Source organism: Homalodisca vitripennis, chromosome 2, assembly GCF_021130785.1.
Source record: "Homalodisca vitripennis isolate AUS2020 chromosome 2, UT_GWSS_2.1, whole genome shotgun sequence".
NCBI classification, from domain to species: domain Eukaryota; kingdom Metazoa; phylum Arthropoda; class Insecta; order Hemiptera; family Cicadellidae; genus Homalodisca; species Homalodisca vitripennis.
The window spans coordinates 46,080,606-46,101,330 of NC_060208.1; the positions used below are offsets into that span (position 1 = coordinate 46,080,606).

General features: G+C 33.5%; 1 protein-coding gene across 6 annotated transcripts in view; it reads left to right on the forward strand.

Annotated features, from left to right (window-relative positions):
* LOC124356185 (protein Gawky) overlaps positions 1–6,635 on the forward strand; it is a 139,901-nt gene extending 133,266 nt beyond the window's left edge. For all 6 annotated transcript variants that reach the window (XM_046807362.1, XM_046807363.1, XM_046807365.1 and 3 more), the window contains one exon: positions 806–6,635. In XM_046807362.1, the coding sequence (XP_046663318.1) occupies positions 806–1,102 (297 nt within the window). In that variant the 3' untranslated portion in view covers positions 1,103–6,635. The remainder of the gene's footprint in view (positions 1–805) is intronic.
* The last annotated feature ends 14,090 nt before the right edge of the window (positions 6,636–20,725 follow it).

Genomic DNA, 20,725 nt, shown 5'->3' on the forward strand with positions numbered 1-20,725 from the left:
AGAATACTGGATTCTTTTTAGAATATTCTGCACTATTTTACATTTATGCCTGTACATCCTTTACTTTCTGGTAAAAATTAATGAGTTAAAAAAAATTCTAAAATAATAAATGAACAATAAACAGCATTGTTTTATAAATAAAATCTAAAGTTTTAAAAGTTAAATAAAACATATCTACAAAGAATAAAAATAAATATTTTTCTTCTTTAAGTTTGAATAACACTTTTACAAAAACTGCAGATGCCAAATGTTGTGTTTCACTAAAACTCTGCAGATTAAACTGTACACAATCACACATTTTTATTGGTTTTACAATAAAAATAAGATTTTTATCACACATAGAAAACTTTTTTGTTTGATTTTTTACCCATGTTTAAGCTGGTAATTTGTAGTGTATTTACAATCATATGCCTGTGGGAATCCAATTTAAAATATATATATAGTAAATACAAATTTGTAAGGTATCGTATCTGGACTTAAGTATTCTTTGGCATTTCTTCATACATTAATATATTTTGATGCTAGTACCCAAGAGCAGGCTTATCGGTAACAGATTGGAAGGTTTCTCATTTTCATTACAGATGCATTAAAATAAATCTTGTACATTTTTTCAACCAAAGAGATTCAATCTTAAAATCTTTCAATCTTGTAATCTAAGCCTTATTTTATTTTTTTAATAAATGAATACTTTTAAGAAATTGTATTAGATTACAATACTTTTTGGTTAGGTATTTGCATTTTTATTACTTTGTAATTGCCATTTGCAGTGATAAAATTGATTTTATTGTTGTTCTGTACCCAATAGGCGCAAGGTGCTCTAAACAACTGCGTGCTGAGCAACACGACCATCTTCGCAGAGACACTGGGAGACACCGAGGTCCAGTCTCTTTTGGCACACTTGGGGCAACAGGGCGGCGGCGGTGGGGGTTGGGCTCGTGGTGGAGGAAAGGGCGACACCTGGGGAACCGGCTGGCCCCCAGCTGCTAGTGGGGGCACTTCACTGTGGGGACCTGATCCTCCTGCAGATCCACACCGGGCCACTCCATCCTCTCTCAACTCGTTCCTGCCAGGCGACCTCCTTGGCCCCAGCGATAGCATGTAATACGATCTCCTCTAGCTTTTAGTTCAGCAAGGGAAACATGTGAAAAAATGTATAAAAAGCAAAAAAAAAACACACAGGTTTCCCAAGCCACAATCATCAGACTGTTTGTCTAAAAGTATTTAAGTAATAAATTATTACTAAGAGATAATAATTTATATTATTAACTACTTGGATATTTTATAATGATAATGAGAATAAAGGTTATATGTAACTTAAATTTTTATCAGTATGATTCTAGTGTTTGTCGCCGACGACGAACACGACGACATCGAAGTCGTAACGCCGGCTAATGTATTTATTAGGTGAACTGCGCGCTGTGAACTCTGTGTGGCTTTTTTATCTGTATTTTATCACCGACAAATGAAATAAGTAATTACCTCTGTTGTTACGGCTTACCTGTTTTTCTTTTGTATTTTCTGTTTTATCACAGACTTTCCGACATTTGTTATTCTCGTCTTTAAAAGTATAGAGATAATATTATTACTATTATTAATGCATAAATCTGTTAGTGTTAGTGTTACGTTTTTCAACAATGGTGCAAATTGTGTATTAAAATATTATATTATATAGATTTATAAGTGAGTTTTTCTAATTTATAATTTTACTCGATAGGCCTTTCGACGTTGCATGCCCGGTAGTCACCGTGACCAAAACGTTTGACAGGGATTCGATTGTTTTTAGTTTTCTCAGATTATTGTTTGTCTTCCAAAAACCAAGTTTTGGCAGCGGTTTTGTGTCGCGGTGTCCCGGTGCAACACGTCTTGTCTGAATAATTGAATGCCAATTTTAGTTCTTAAGCCGAACTGTGTAGTTAGTCTGTCACGGGTGTACATACTGTCGTCGTTTTATTTCCTTGTTTTTAGAAGATAATATGTGTGCTTAAACCTCTTCTCTATTGCCAATCTCGTACCAAATATTATATTATAGGGTATCTTATACGAACATAGATATGTTTGTACAGTAGGCACAGAGTATAAGTCAATAGTTGTAATTAGATTGTGAAGAGATACAAGGAGGTGTAGAAGACAAGAATCTGAGGCCTCTTTGCTCATAATCTCCAGTACTTGTGATATCGGTCAAGTGATACGTACGCAGTTTTGGCTGTACACAGATTATATAGAAATATATATATTGCTAACTCTAGTGTTAAGGTTGATATAAGCTTACTTTTGTTCCTTCTTGATTTTAAGTAGACTCGGTTGCAGAGCTGGCGCGACCCTAGCCGCGTTTCTAGTCCGACTTTAAGGATCAGCAAAAGAGTACCTGCGTGGCGCTCGGTCGGGCCAGCTCACGCGATATTCCACGAGGGACCGTCCAAGGGATATCGTCTCAGACGCAGTTCCTTGTTCACTACTGCCTCCACGAATCCCCGCGTTGTCGCGTTCATGTTACCATCGCAGTCTCCAGCGAGGTTCCCGCTGTCAAGTCTTAGTTAAGATATTTTTGCACAAATTCAACACAGGACATTAAAACAGAGTCGAAGTGTTTGTAATATAACTCTCGGGTAACATTTCATCAGCTGTAGCATAGCTCTCCTGTGAACAAAGGACGATCAGATAGCCTCTTGCCTTAGTTCTTGCGGTTACCATTTTTTACTCTTAAAATCGCTGATCGGTCGTAGATTGTTTTGGAAAATTTTATTGCATTTTAAAACCTGAACTAACTGACAATATTTTTGGACAAATGAGATTTAAATGTTTTTATTTCCACTCGTTTTTACTACTCTCTTCTACCTTTGTTTTATTATTGGGTAATTTTACCATCACAGTTTTCGGAGAGATGTCTGCTTTTCTGGTGCTAAAAGACAACAATAAACTATCGAAAGCGAACCGAATCTGATCGTCTGCCCTTCCCCTTATGTGATTCAAGTGCCACTTTTGTTTGAGAATAATTATGATATTCGATGTTGTACAATTGTTAAAATAAGAGTGTTGAAAAGTTTTAACTTAAAAAGTATTGAGACATAAAGATAAAAAAAAATATAAAAAAATGTAGCGAATGGTGTATGAATGTGATGTCACTAATGTAAGGGAATGTAAGAGCTAGAGCGCTTTCTGCCCCCCCTCCCGACAATCATGTTGAGTTGCCAGGAAACACCAATGTCGCAAGTAAGACTGTTTAGCAATAAACAAGCATTTGTCGGTTGTCTGTTTCTCCAGTTTGTCTGTTTGTTCGTTTGTCCGTTCCACGGTCAAAGACAGAAAGCGCTCTCGCTCAACCAGCCATATCAATAATTATGTCAATATTATTATGTAGTTTTTTTAACTACCACAAAGAGACTTATGAAACCAATAGAGGTCACTCCAGTCAAGTTGTAGTCTATGTTCGTTTGTTGTTAGTCCATATTTTTTATTTTATAATTTCATATAGTTTCTACGAACACAGAAGAGAACTCGTTGATTTTATTTTGGAAGTAATATTGTTTTAGTTCTTTCGGAGCAGTTTTCCTTGGCCCGATCACACGTAGCACGGGGTGAGCAGCTTACTCTTCCATCGTCGCCCTAGTGTCCGTTTGTTTGTTTGTTTGTTTGTTGTAGATTAATAACTCGGGTTTGTGGGTTTTGTTTTGCGTACGATTCTATACCATAGTATGTAAGTTAGCATAAGTGTATCGGTTATGGTTTAGTCATCAGGGTTTAAAAAGTATTCACAAATTTCAACCGTACCAAGACTGAACACCCCATGGGGGTCCGAGATCTGTAAACATGACAGGAGAGGTTACCGACTCCCCTGACGTTGCCGACGTTGTCACAGTGACGTGGTTGATAATGTCGCCTCTCTCAACTAGATCTCTAGTCTTCTGTAGCTTCACAACTCTAGCATTTATTTATGTGGACGTGCAATCGCCCGCCGTCCCTGTCCGTCTTGCCGTTTTAAAATACTTAATCTGTCGTCAATGAAACTTCTTTTTCTACTAGACTGCTTAAAATAATTTATCTGTGAGTACAGTTGAATGCTGCTGATCTGGAGGCTTAATGCATACATGGAATTTTACTTAATCATGATGTTGTTTTAATTGCATATTTCAACATTAAGCAGCATTAATAGGAACATACCATTGATTTGAAAGAAAATTATTCACTATAGTTTGTATACACACATTATAATAAACAAGAACAACTGTAATGGTCTAAATCTCCCCGCCTGTATTTTTATGAACAGTTATTATTTTACCAGTTACACATATATTAGTGAGAGTGTTAAGGTGTTTTGTTTAGATTGATTTATTTTTTACTTGTAAACTACCAGTTAAGAGAGTAAAAAGCTTTACCTTAATTTTTCAGTGTGTGTTCATTATTACAAAAACATACCCAAACTATCTAAATTTTAAACTCTGAATGTTTAGAAATGAACGTGGCAGGTCCTAACTTGCATCTTAAGTCAGTTTCATAAATAGACATATTTGTTTTTTAATAGAAATATATTAAAATTTTGTAAATTTGTATCATACTAACTGGTTTGTAATTTTCCTTGTAGCAAATCTTTTATTCTGTTTAAGATAATCTGCTTACAATAATGGACTACTTAAAGTTTCTGTATTAAATACTTAATGGCTTAGATGGGTGCGAACAAAGACAGATGAAGTATTTTAAAACAAACTAATTTGACTGTTGGCAGTCGCTCATGCTCAAATTGGTTCAGAGATCGGTTGGTTCAGGCCTCGATCCTTAAAGTGCCTTCACAGTCGAGTGCAATTTAGTTGTTAGTTAGCCTAAGCTAAGGTCCAGGCTTCAGTTCATGTGTTCATCTCCAACTGTCTAGCCTTAGGTTTAAGTTTGGTTAGTTTTAGTTGCTGTCTAAGCAATAAGACGCCGCGGCCTTACTTACATTCCACCTGTTTGACGTCAATATTCCAACCAGATCACACCTCCAGTTGCTCATTCGGTGTGTGCGCGCGGTTTCCGATTCTAAAAACGACACCAAAAATGAATGTTTAGACTTAGTTGACTGCCATCGAAGACTGTCCCCGTTACGGTTCTGTTGTCATTCCTCCTCTACTGGCATTACCGCGGGCCGCTTTCCGTTTGATTTTGTAAAACCGGCGAACAAATTCCAAACTGAGGGCTGGCGTTTCACGGTGTTAGTTCCATTGTTTCCCCTGTCAGACTTACTGGGCCCTAAACTGTATATAATACTCCTCGATGTAATGTATCTTAAGTATTAACTTTACTAGTAATATCTACTGTAAATAAGTAATAAAATAATAAAAAAGGGTGTTGCAAAACAGATCATATTTTGCATGTTTTCTATTATTTAAAACCGTATAATAATATAAATTAAGACGTATTATTATTGGACAGTTTAAAAACTTGTTGGTACGCTCAAGCGATGTGTTAGGGTACTGTAGCGGTTTTTATGAAATCAAACTGACTCAATGTGATAATTCTGTATGCACTCAGATCTCAAGACAGCTCACCATCGTTAAATCTATGACAAATAATTTATTTTTTTGTTTATCTGCTCGTTTTGTTTGTGTATATTTTCGCATTTTAATTTTTAAGTGTCAACAACAATAAAGCCTGACCCTGGTCAAAGGTGACACGCCCTAGTGTGATATGTTAAGGTTTTTTAATACTCTAGAATTTTCTTTAAGGGAAGCTTTATTATTCGATTGTTTGTAAGTGATTTGTAATACTTTTCAGTATGTAGTGCCAAAAAAAAAAAAATTCAGATCCAAAAAAATAAAGAATTAAAGTATTATAAAAGTTTTATATATTTGTAGTAAAGTAATTGTTGACTTGTCAACCTACTGTATTGTAAACGCTTAGCAAATAACCAAATTCGCAGTTTTGTTTTTGGTTAACGTTTAGTTTCTCTCTATTCGTTGTTTAGTGTGTTAAGTAAATATCGGTTGTCACTTAGGTAAGTTAAGTAAGTTAGTGTAAGTTAAGGAGTTGTGAGTTATGGCGGCATATCAACCACGTGAGACCGAACTTACATCACACCAGTCCTATGTATATAGTAAGGACCCAACTCATCATCACAAGGCGGTAGCGGGCGGGATCGGCGGCAAGGCGAACGTTGTCGTCATTCATCGCCTTGCAATTACGTTTTCCAAAATTAGCTTTAATAAAGTTAGCGTAAGAGTGTTAAAACAGAGTAGATTGTATTTTTGTGACCAGCGAATCTGTCGTTTTGCCGCCCTATCTCGTCCTCCTCTCCCGCCCACACACGCCTCGGTCTGTGGCCTAATCGAGTTCTCTGACAATACGTTAGGAGCGGAAACTGTTACCGAACCTAAACGCAGGTCTTTTAGTTTTTAGAGAAGGTGTTCACTATTTTTATGAACTGTTAGTGCGAGTCCGAGCAGGCCGGTGTTCTAGTCCAGTGCCTGAGCGTATGCGTAGTGCGCGATTGTTGTGGTGTAACACGGTCGTATCGTCAAGTCGGGAGCCCCCCTCATATCTCCACCGTACAGGTGCGACACAATGTAAGTTAAGTGCTTTTAATAAACAACTCATGTACTACCAACAACCCTATGTACAGGACCAGTATGCATTCAATAAAGGTTGTCCTAAATGTCTGTATTTAATCAGTCTTTTCATTTCTGTTCCCAGATAACTCTTTCTGTACTCCTTCTCCTCTCTCTCTCCTGGATGTCCTGGTGAAATTAACCAATTTTATTTAAATTTGTCCTCACAAATTCACGTCTTGCCAGATAATAACTATGAATGGTTTCAGTTTTCAATTGAAGTAGGAATAATAAAGGGTTTGGCTTCATTATGTACTGTTCCACAAATATTTTATCAAAGTTAAAAAAGTCAGATAAGTTTAATATGATTTTATACTCAATGTTACATTTGTGGGACTTGTCCTGCCAGTTGTAATCTTTTTAACTTTTAAAATGTTAACTTTTGCAAAAATCAAGGTATTCTCATTATTACGTATGTTGCTATAATTTCTTAAGGATACAAATTTGATTTTTTTTCAAAGTCTTTTTAAAGTGGCTCCTTTTTTTCAATTTTAATTTCTAAATCATTTTAGAATTATTTTCCATTTATGGATTTGTTTCCATGCCTGTAGTAAAAAAATACTGTAGTAAATTACAAAACTATGAAATTAAGAGTTGAAGAGCATAGAGGTTTTTCTATGTCTATCTTATATGTTTATAAAATTTGAAAAGTTAAATTTTAACTTAAATTAAAGTTAAGTTTTAAATTTTAAAGTTAAGACTTGTGACTAATTTGGTTTTATCATTTTTTCATAGCTGTGATTTGAATTTAGTGTTTTATGTCTATGTTTGTTTAGATTTCTTTCACATGTATATATCTATTTGTATATAATGCAAGGAGCTACAAATTTATTGTTTGTATTGTAATAATTTAGGACAAAACAGCAAAATACACTCTTTGGAGAAGCTAAAGTAATCCTGTCAGAAACCAAAATTTAAAAAATGTTAATCTTATGTATATTTGTGGAACAAGAATGATAATGTTAAGGTGGAAAATCATGTACATAATCAACCCTTTGGAAGTTTAAAATTGGTATGTGTGTAAGAATAATTTTAGTAAAAAAGATGCTTTATTTTTGTTTTATTCATTTTTAGATGAACATTACAATTATTTCAGTTGTCCTCTCTAATATTGTATTCTATTCTTTTATTTGTCTTTTAGATTTCAAACAAACTTCATTGTTATTATGAAAAATTATTTATAAAACTGATATATTCCCGTATTGATATATCACTTGATTATTTTAGTTTTACTGTATGTTTTGATATAAGAAAGATTTATTAAATTAAACTCCCACTCTTATGTTTTAGTATTAGGTTAGTTGTGTTAAGTCAGAATCAACATGTCTACAATAGTGTATTTTTTACCAGCTCAATAATGAAAAATAAATATATTGTTCTTGTATTGATTTGTATCAGTTGAAAATATATGACTTAGTTGATTATAAGTGTTATTTTATTTGGTTTATTTTTTTTAGATTAAAGATAGGCAGTTATTGAACATAAAAAGGTAAAGTTAAATAATGGAGTACAGAAGGCAACATCACAAGATAAAATGTGCATATTCTTATGTTGAGTAATCAAGTGTAAAATCACTTGTTAAGAGGGTAAGGCCGTATCCTCAAAAAGTCATACTTAAATTGTAATTAAATGCACTGCCACCAAATAAAAATTATTCTATAACTTTTACATAATTTACAAGCCTTTAATCATATTATAATCAAGAAACTTTATTGTTATTAAATTCACAAAGTATAGTAGACATTGTCAGAAACATAGGAAACATCTACTGTAATACTAATTAAAAACTATGTTACTGATACATTTTCTATGGTTTGAATTAAAATTTTTACAATAGTAAAATAAACACATCATTTAAAAAATAAAACTACACAGAATCGGAAAATAAAAGACAACACTACAAACAGTTAAACTACAAAGCTTCAACTTAAAATATACAACAATCAAAATATCCACCCAAACAACATTAATAAATAAAAAAACTCAAGTAAAATAATTAAAGTTTACAGTTAAACATTTAAGATAATTATGGGCTAAGAATTTATTGACGGCATAAATGGGTTATGTTAAGCCAATTCTTAAGAAAAATTTAAAATTAATTGAGACTTGTCCACAAACTATCAGGTAACTTATTGAAAAATTGAGCCTCCGAAAAGCAGTGACTTTTTTAATTTCCGAAGCCTCACTGCAATCAAATTTAACTTATATTTGGTCTTTTGTTATAGTCATGGATGTCATACTCATCCAGATTTTCTTTAACTCTTACTATATATACACATAGATGGTACTATCATTATTAGGAACTATTTAAAAATAGGTTGATCAGATTCCATTGCCTTCACATTCTTGAATTAACCTTAAACATTGCTTTTGCCATAGGAAAATGTTAAAGGAGTTCAAAGTCCTTTCCAAAATTGAATTAGGTTGTATCATCTGCATATGAGACGTACATGCTGGGTACATTAAATGCAAAGTCACATATAGCTACAGCAAACAAAAAAGGGCCAAGGACAGAGTCATAAGGGACACATATTTGAACGGTTTTAAACTCTGATATTGAGACTCGTTTGAGCTATTATTTAGATAGGAGGTCATTAAGTTTCTCTTTAACTTTAAGATAAAATGAAGTTTTCTTAAAATCAAATCGAAAGATATACTATCAAATGCTTTAGACACGTCAAAGTGGCAGATTTGAGCACATCATTTTACATATCTGCTTCCAATGGAAACAATATTTAATATATTAAAAATTATTTCTGCATATATTCTAAAATTGGATAGTTATTACAATTACTCACTACATTAGCTACTCCTTGTGATTGTGGAATTAATAAAATAGTCAGTCATTAAAAATGTCAAGAACTTCAGCTCTTATTTGCTGATTAACTGGTTTTAAATTGCATTCTACCATAACAACATTTCATACAGCTTTACACATGTTTTTGAACTAATATAATTTTGATGAGATTCTAAATTAGCCTGTTCATTTTTACCTTACAACATCTTTTACTGGTTAAAGATTCATCCTTATGTACATATTCCTCAGTAAGACCTATATTCTTCTTGTAGCAGTCATAAACACATAACAAAATCTATATGACCCATGATGTGAACCAAATTGTTTTAATCTATATTTTACTAAATCTATTTTTACTCTCTTCATAACACATTCTTCAAAAGGATTGTTGAAGAAATAAAAACCAAATCAATTCTATTGTGTTTTTTAAAAATGCCTTGTCAACTTCACTTAACACATATCTGAAATGTCTTATTGTTTTGCTAACTAAGTCCCTGACTAACTTGAAATTTGTTTGTTTATTCAAGTTATTGTTCAAAATATCATGGAAGACTGCCTTGAACGCCAGAGTGGTTAGAGATATGAGGATTTAAGACTTAAATTGTTATATTATATTATGTTAAGTAATATACAGTTTTCATTCTTTTGAATTTATTTTTTAAACCGTATAAATTAAGAATCTAATAGATTGGTGGAGCTTTTTGAATTAAAATCTTTCTAAACAACAATATTAAAATCCACTGAAATTATAACATGGCTGGAAGGATACTTTTTATACAAGAAATTAACAAAAATTTTCCAATTATGACAGAAAACAAACAAGGTTAAAAACTGATGTATGGTATATAGTAGCTGTAATAATATTAGTTTTAATCATTAAAAAAGCAGTTATTTCAAATATGATATCTATGTAAAATTTGTTAACATCTGGTTTGTTGTCAATGAGTTTGTAATTAGTTCTATACTACACCTCCTATTTAAAGGTGGTTTTCTACAATAAATATTGGCAAGACGATGTCCTTGAGGAACATAGAGCTGACTTTCACTAACAAGTAAGCAATGTTCATGTATTGTTAAAGTGTTACAGCTGAGTAGATCTAACAAAAGATCTAGCATTTCAATTTTTTCTTAATAGATTGATTATTTAAACGAAAAACACTGAAAGAATTAAATTGATGTCTTAACACTTTAGTGGATCTAGAAGTATTACAACAAGTTTCCTGGTGCAATGGCTGACTCTCCTTCATTTGATGTTGTCTCCTGCTCCTGTGACTCAGTTCCCAGATTCAGCACTTCATCTGGTGTCTTTACTGTCTTAAAAATGATTGAGACAAAAGTTTGCAATAATATTTTTCAAATTCTGTAGTAACTTGCAATAAAGAAGTATTGCATAAATAGGAATTTTTCAGGGATTAATTCTTGGAGCTTGTAACAAGTCACCTAACTTTTTTAGTTGAGAATTTAATTACTTATTCATTAAATTTATCACTCAAAAATTGCATTTTAGCTTCTTAATTTTTATTGTGATGTTTTTATAGAGGTCCGTGATATTAATAGTTTGTGAAATAATTTAAATTCATTTCATTTGTGTACAAACCCTACTGCTCAGTCACATGAGAGTATGTTCTTGCACTGTAATAAAATAAGACATCCTCTCAAGCTAAAGAGTAACTTTTCTAATCTGAGTAAGTAATCAAAATTCTTTAAGTCAATCTGCAAAGCATTAGAATAAGCTTTTTGAATTGGAGCAGTTTTGTGAAATTAAAAAAGTTGATGTAATTTGTGTTTCTGGATACTGGTTAGTCCGGGAGAAGTTGACATGTGTCTAATGGATATTTACCTGCAAGGTTTATCTGCAGGAAAATAAAAAAAATTGGTGGGCAGATATTTTTATCAAACAAAGTATTAAATTTGAGTTAATTTATTGATTTTAGTTCCAAGTTGAATTTTGAAGTATGTTGTGTTTAGTTTAATTGAATATTATAGTAGCGAGTCTATATAGATCTCCTCAGGGCAACATTAATCTGTTTTTTTTTTTTTTTTTTTTTTTTTGTAGTATTTTTAATATTAGTAATGAAAACTGTTTTGAGGGGGGAAGCCCTTGTTACTGTTTGCGGCGATTTCAAAATTGAAATGTCAATAATGGAGTATGGAGTCTCGTAATTCAATACACTTTCCAAATTTACTAAGATCTCTTACCCACTGTATACTATTAAGGTCCCAACTCATGCTAATACCTGTATAGATAATATTCTGGTAAACTTTTCTGATAATCTATACGAGACAAACACAATTTTAGGCCAATTTGCAGACCACCAATCTAATCTTATCAATGTACTTACAAATGCAAGTAAGTATAGTAGTTCTAACATTAGTAGTAACATTTTTAGAAAAACAGAAAATCAAATTAGAACATTTATTTATTATTTCCTATCTAACCAACAGAAAGTAGTATGTTTCAACTGAGGGGTCTAAATTAGAAATGGGCTAAATCAGTACATACATGTAACCATTACTTCTGATACCGTTACTCGGCGATACTGAGTACAAATACTGGATACTTGAAACCAGTATTTCCGTACTGGTAACGTATTAAATACTAGATACTCTAAAGCAGTATTTCCGTACTGTTCACGGTTTAAATTAATAGTAGATACTCTAAATCAGTATTTCATATCTGTAACATTATAAATACTAGAAGATTTTAAATCAGTATTTCCATATTTGTAAAATTTAAAATACCAAGTATTTCCCTTAATAAACGCAGTTATGTAAATGCTTTGATTTAATTATTATTATTCAAAAGTACAACATAACTATGTAAAAAAATATATAAACATAATTTATTATCATTATAAGGTTTATAATTTTTGAGAAGTAATTAATAAATTGTATGATAAATGGAACCTCTGCTTCTTTGAATAGAGTTCAATGGATTGTTACATTGGGTATTCTTTAAGGTTATGACAATAAAATTCTATTTTGTTAGTAATTTTAATTTTCTTTTGTGCATTTTTGGTACATTAACACATTTTTGTATTATGAAAATATTAAATAAGCTCTCATTTGAAGTAAAAACATAAAATATCTAATGATGTTTACATAATTAAACACATAACTCAATGTATTATATAAACTGTTTAGTTTCCTTTAAAACAATACATTTATTACTCAATAACTAGTTCAAGAATATTACGCCGACACCGGGGTTGGTGAGCGATTTACATTGTGAACTACCAAATATTTTCCAGTTGGGACTTTACAATCGCAGTATTTATATTGTATTTAACAGCCTCAAGTCAGTATTTTAGTATTCAGTATCAGTAAGGATATGAGTACTTCAGTACTAGTAAAGTAATCAGCACATCTTTATCTTGTAACCATACAGAGTACTATATTACAAAGTATTTGTCATCAGTATTTTTGGTTCTCAGTAACCTTTACAGATACTGGAGAAAAACAACAAGTACCAATTACTGAAATACCGTCTCACCTTTAGTCTACATTGTGGATTTAGGAGTCCCTCAAGGGTTTGTTCTAGACCTTTTTTTCTTTTCAGTTACAATTAATGACTTGCCAAGGGATGTTGAATGTTGATTCCATACTTTATGCTGATGATACCTCTCTTTTCTCAAGTAATAAAAATCTATCAGATTTGCAGGCCATTATGAATACAGCCTAAAATGAGGCAATAAATTGGTTCTCTTCCAACAAACTGCACTGCAATGAAGACAAAACTCAAAATATTTGTATTAGCTTAAATCAGACTCAGCATGCTGCAAGATCAATAAAACTGTTGAGTATCCTCATCAACTCTAAGCTAACTTGGTCTGACCATATTGAAAGTCTCTGCAAACGAATTTCTCATGTCAGTTATTTGCTATGGAAATTAAGAGAGATTGACTCTGTGGAATATTTGAGGGTGATTTACTTTGGATTATTTCAATCACACATTACGTATGGTTTGATTTTATGGGGCGGTCCCACTGTTTTCAAACGTTTGACAGGTAAGAACAGTTTGTATGGGAAAATCAAATTGTCGTTTTTAGTATTTTCCTTGCAATGTTGTTATATTTTGTCATCGTTTTAAACCTTCCCTGGACTTCCACGAACATTTCAAGACCAAAATTAGCCAAATCGGTTCAGCCGTTCTCGAGTTTTAGCGAGACTACCGAACGGAAATTCATTTTTATTTATATAGATTATTCACCCCTCCTTGATATCTCAGAAAATTCATGTAAAATTGTTATCTCCTATCTATAGGTACATTGGTAGATGTCTATTTCTTGTAGTCTTTAAGGCGGGTAGCAACTGAATTCGCACCCAGAATTATGAATTAATTTAGTTGTTTGAGGGGAATCAATGTTTTGTGACGGAGCGTATGAGTTTCTTTGTTTAGATGAATAAATAAGTGGTGCAAGACGATCATGATCCGGCGGAGAGCTACTTGTGTTGTCCATCATCTTTCCTGATTTGATAATTGTGATTCTTCAGATATATTAGTGTCCGGTTGATCCACTACCAAAACAGATTGATCTGTGGTGTCTTTTACAGCGGCAATGTCTCCTTTCGGAGCTAGGGAAACTGTCTTCTCATCTCCGTTATTGAGAGATATAGTATGTTGCATTATTGGAATTTACATCTATTATGTCGACCTTATCTATCAGTGGATCGTACTTATTCTCTTCAAGAGCACTTTTTCAGATTCACGTCAGGTTGGTGAAGATTGACAGTTTGAAGATTTTCTGGAATGAATATATATTCGTTCATGCGGAGTCACATTTGTATCAGTGTATCACGGTAAAAACCTAACAGAATGTAAGGAATCATTTAAGACATACTCCCATTGATTTATTCTTAAATTGCGACTTTTTAGCAACAGTAGCCTTCCAGATTATGCCGTTGTAACGTTCCATCTGGCAATTTCCTTCAGGATTATATGGTGTAGTTCTACTTGTCGCTTTGTCTTTGGAGTTACGAAAGTCTTTAAGATCTATTGGCATGAAAGATAAGCCCCTGTCAGTATGAATATAAGATGATTATCCAAATAAACAAAACAGGTCACTTAACTTTTTCATTACTGTGCACGACGTTATGTGGGGGCATATATAAGCAAAAGGAAAACGCGAGAATTCAACAATTGTCAGTAAATATTTTTTTGGAGTTTGTTGGCAAAGGACCCTTAAAATAAAAGTTCAACCTTTCAAATGTAGCAGTTGATTTTATTAACACTGTTTCTTGGGTTTTATAAAATCGAGGCTTTATTTCTGCGCGAATGGGACATGTAGCAGTCATCTTCTTTATTTCCTCCAAAGAATAAGGCAGATTCTGACTTCTTACCCAGTGGGCCATCGTAATAATCCCAGGATGACAAAGTTGAGCATGGAACTGATCCAGTTTGTTGTTGCCTGTTGATCTGCAAACTCTGGAGAGTGTGGCAGCTATCTCATTTTGTTTACCAGGTCTGTAAACAATGCCGTATTTATAACATTCTCGTTTTTAATTTTACTAGAGTGACTATTGTGAAATATGAATGGGACAGATTTCTGGTCAGTGATGAGTCTGAAGTGACGACCAATCAGAAAGTGTGGCCCCTTTTTCACAGCTGGTTGTGAAATGTGATTGGTGAGGAGATTCAGTTTATCCTTGGACGTAACGCTTTCTTCCTTTGAATTTGAGTATTTCCAAAGTTTAGAGCAAGAGGGTGAACTTGGGCCAGTATCAAACCTATCCATGTCAATAAGAATTAGAATAAAACAGGAAACATTCTATTTAACATTTAAATTATATGAGATGGTTAAATTGTAATGGAAAATAAAACCCCGTTAGTAAAGTAACAGAATAAAGGGTTCTAATCATCTAAAAACAAATCATATAAAATTAATACAGTTGAAAAATACAGAATAATAAAATAAGTTTTGACAATACATGTAATGTAAACATATGATAGTTCGTATTTACTAATTGTTCAACACTGCTCCAGCGACCTGTAAAGTTAATCTTCATAAGAAATGCATTGGTGAATATAAAGTCTGAATTTAGTCACATGTTCAAAGTAACCGCTTTACCTATTGGCTTTTTATTTAACAGTTTCTCAGAAGCAAGTACGCTGAACATAAAACAAAAATTTAATATCTCTAGTAAATAACAAAATAATACTCTTGGGAAATACAACTGCATTGAAAAGATCTATGCCGATCCCATCCCAGATAGTGCTACCTCAGCGATGCTACTAACCGAGGACGACTCTATAAGCGTGCTACGAGGAAGGGAGTCCCGTAGACGACATGCCGTTACCACAGGGCTAGTTTTATCCACACCACATTGAAAAAGTTTAAGAAATAATTTGGAAATTTAAAATTGAATTGATCAATGTTAAAATCTTTATTGATCTGAGGTCTTTTAGTTTCAAAATCTTTGAATTAATATAATAGGGTATTATATGCTAATCTCTCATGAGATAAAATGCATACAATCTGGTATGTTTCACCCAAAGCCACAGTCATGTCGTTCATTACGCTGTTACAGTAAAAAATGAGGTAGTATGAGTACTTTAACCAACAAAAGTTTTATGTGAAGCGGAAAAAAATCTGCAGTTTTTTCAGTACTAAATGTATTGATGTAAAAACTTGCTTACAAGTCTCTGTCACTGCATTAGTCCAGCTAAGAGTAAGTACAGTTTATTGTCAGTCCTAAGTCCTTATTTTTATCATAATAATAATAAGGGAGTACAGTTCCATTTACAGTAACATTACGTATAGATGTAGCGGTAATGAGATATCACAATTGGTGTAGTTTTTCTATGTACAGTCCAGCACATTGTTGATGTCAGTATTGATTATGGTAATGCCATCATCGATCAGGTGTGTGTTAATGTGGACATATATCTGGAGGTTATCAGCAAACTTGTGGGACTTATAGTGTACCAGTACTGTGCTTAAATCATTAAAGTACAACAGATGACCAAGTATGGAACCCTGAGGAACACCACTCTCTACACTCAGCCAGTCGGATGTTACGTCACGTACCTGTACACACTCCCTTCTGCCAAACAGATATGACCCCAGGCATTGCAAGACATATTCTGGAAAAGCAATGATTTATTTTGCCAAAAGTAGTCTGTATAGTTTACACAACCATAAGGCTTCGAGAAATCAAAGAGTGTCAACATTGTTATTAGGATTTGGTCCATTGTGAATCGTATATCATCAGTGACTTTCAGTAAAGCAGTTTCAGTACTGTGTCATATTCGAAATCCAGGTTGTAAATTATTATTACGAGTCAAATAATCACTAATCTGGCAGTGCAGAATTCTTTCAAGACCTTTGGATAGAGCAGGCAGAATACTAATTGGTTTGGAGTCTTGGCAAGATATTGGAACTGGGGCCTTGTTCAAAGTATGGACAATAGCAGACTTCCGAAGTGAAGTGAAAACACCCATTCTCAGTGACGAGTTGAAAATGTAAGTGATTTTGGGAGTGATGAAAAAAGTATGGTTTTTATTAATGGAATGTTTAAGCCTTGCATCATTACTGCCAATATAGTGAATGGCTTTCAACACGTATGATTGTATTTCAAGGTATGAAAATAAATGTATCATATTCGTGCCAATTTATAGGTTATTATTGGACTGCCGGTTTAATGAGCCCATCACAAATAAAGTCTGCCCGACTGAAATTACTGTATCGTCTCTTGTCTCCAAAATCTTCGGTGACTTTAAAATACTTTACATTTACAAAAGCTATCTATAACCAATTTGGACATATTGAATTCAACTGATCTGAACAGCAAAGTGAGCAAATAAAATAAACCACAAGCCTTTCAATCAAAACTACACGTTATTATAACGTCAATCCGGCATATGTTAACACTCTATCATGGCCTGAAAATACACTTAATTGAAGAAGTAACCAACACACTGTAAAAGTCCATGCTACAACACGTATCCCTTTGATATGACAGTTATCAGTCCAAATTCACTCTAGTACAGAAGTATACAAAATAACTTTCCAACATCACCTTGTTTTAAAGGTGTGAACATGAATACAAATTAAATTGTAAATATGTAGATTTGGCGGTCTCGTTATTTTGCGAAAAACGTTCCATTTTGGTCATGTTTTTTTATTGATGAAATAAGTACATTACTTTGTGCCTAATCACTTTGTTTAGAAAAAGAAATTTTTTTTACGTCTAACATGGGTTTTTGGATTTTTTTAAAACCCCTATAAGGATTAACCCGAGATATCTCGGGAATGGTAGTAAACGTACACACATAAGTAATTTTAGCTCATATAATTGGGTATTCGATTCTTGTGATAGCAATTAATAATATATATTATAACAGCCAAGTTTAAATTATATATTAGAATATATATATATATATATATATATATATAATTTCATATACATCAATATATTTTACTATAAATTACTTTCAACTCGTAAGCTTTTACTTTTACATACTACATTATTTGAGTATACATAGATTGAATATATATATATATATATATATATACACTAAAACAATATCTGTAAATGTAAAAGCTTGAACATAAATAAAGCAATTCTAACACACATATAAATATAAAGTAAATTTATATTTCGTATGCTATATTATATTATACTAAACATTTATACTATTATACATAATTGATAAATTATTTTTGTGAAAACAATACGGTGAGAAAAAACAAATTTAGGTAAACAATGGATTATATATTGAGAAACCGCAGAAAAAGGAAATCGTTGACACGGCTACCGTACGGTACTTCACAAACATGAAACGGTCAAAAACTTAGTCTATAACAGGTAGCAATGAAAAAGTTATATGTCAACGACGGTATGGTATACCCGAAAACATGGAGTTACACACAAGGCAACGTTGCAGTCTGGGCAATGGTATCTGGATTCCCTGCAGATCTTCTTACTGCGTGCGTCCCGCACTCTGCTGCAAAACACACACTGACGAGTCGGGTGGTCCTTCCCTGCCGTGGCTGGAATGTATTCAGGGAAATGACGTTCAATCAGCCTTACTGGGTTGAGAGAGTGGCTTGGTCGTCCCTGTTTCGCCTTCATGTCTTCACTCAAGTGGATTTCCATTGTTCTTTTGATGACTTCGAATCTGAACATAAGGGGGCTAAGCTGGCCCTCACACATTTTGTAAAGAACATACGCGTTCCACATACACAGGTCAATAAGATGAAAAAAACACTTTTTTATAGTACTTTTTTCTTAGTGGAAGCGTAGGTGGATATGTGCTGGTCTACACGATCCACTCCACCCATTGTGTCATTATAGGCTACCACAACGTTAGGCCTTTTGGTTGTAACGCCCCTTTTCACCACATCCACCATATTTGCTGAGTGAATGGTGGAAAGAAGGGCAACAATCTTCTTGTCTTGCCAAGCAAGGATATTTAATTTCCCTTTTTGGTAAGATACTACATCTCCTTTTTTCAGTTTTTTTCTTCTTCAGCTCCTTTTTCTTCATTTGCTTAGGGACATCTTTTCTTGACAGTTTTATTGAACCGTAGGTATCAGTCTTATTACTAATAAGAATGTCCGCTAGTTGAGGCGAAGTGTAAAAGTTATCTGTTGTCAAACAGTAACCTTTCCCCAACAAGTCATTGCACAAGGTTAAAACTACTTGTGTAGATTTTGGTAGTTTCTTGAAGTCAGCAGCTGTCATACCTCCTGGTACCTGTGCATGGCAGCCCTCATGCCCCTTACCAGTGTAAATTGAGAGGTCACACACATATCCACTTTTTGCTTCACATAGCATATAACTCTTTATACCAAAGCGAGCTCGCTTTAGTGGTATGAACTGTTTCCAGGACAAACGACCTTTGAACAACAATAAACTCTCATCAACTGTGACATCTCTTTCAGGTGTAACGCTATGTTTGAATATTGCCCTAAGTTTCCCCAAAACCGGCCAAATTTTATTCAACTTAGGGTTTGGGTGGGTTCTTGGGTTGTATTCATTGTTATTTGTAAAATGCAGATATTGTTTTATTTGCTTGAATCTACGATAATGCATAGATTGTAAAATGAATGGAGTTGTTATCAACGGATTTTTTACCAATATTGTTCCATTTCAGGTTTTACCAAAACCCCCTGTAGCACAACTAGAGCTAAAAATACTCTGAGTTCACTCACCGACAGCTCAGAAAAAGGTTTGGCTCTTTGATTTGTCTAAGCGTATTCAGCTGCATACCGGTTGGTTTCGTTACATATCAGCTGACAGAGATCATCCGGTACATAGTTTTCGAAGAATTCAAGCACATCATTGTCTTTATCGAAAGGTCCAACATTTATACTTGATATAGCTGTAAAAGGATATCGTGGAGGGGCTGCCGGAGAGTTAGATGTACTTATTTCTGTCCACACTCGTGCATTGTTCAAGTCCACAGACGAATCTGAATCGGAGTCACTCTCTGTTTCTGTGTCAGAACCACTACTCTCACTGCCACTTTCTTCCAACTGTTCATTTTCAGAATCATGATCATCGTCACTGCTCATTTTAAAACTGTTACGAGAGAAGAGAACAATAAATGAAATACGCTTATAATGACGCACGAACAGGTTATGTTGTTCACAGCCACGTGCCACAGTCACAGAGTGATGCAGGCGAGCCAGTGGCGCTGCGCAGTAGACAATCAACAAAACGCAATACACCCGGGAGGTGCTGCAGTCTTGCGACAATTCAGTAAACTACATTTACAAGATCATGCACGAGTCTATTCGGTTTAATCCATTTTGTATCAACAATTAAACTGGGGCCCAAGATAACTCGGGTTAGTCCGTATGATGTAAACGAGTATACTCGGGTTAAACCGTTAAGTGGTTAACAAGAATTTGTATTTTACATCGTTTTGGTTAAAATGTCCATTAGATAATGAAAAAAATTAAATAATGTAAAATTTGAGTCCCCACGGTATAAAGAATTTAGGGGTGAATGTTTTAAAGAAACTACAAGTAAATATTATAATAGATTAAAGGAAGTTCAAAATCAAAAGTTATAGAAACATATAAAGAAATAAACCATTATTTAAATGACATAATAATGGAAAATTGTAAAGCAAATTTTTTATTTGAGTTACATTACATATTTATTTTCTAGCTCATTTCTCTGTCCCCGTGGCCCTACTTCCTTCTCGGATTAGGAGATAGAATATACTGACGGGCTCCTGGCCGTGGGAGGAAGATAACATCTTCTAACAATTTAATCGTAAGAAAACATGATAGGAATTACTGATTTAATGCAATAACAATACACTTATAGACAATCATAGGTAATTATTATAATATGATTGACAGTTTTAGGGAAATTACAGATTAAAACAAAACAAATC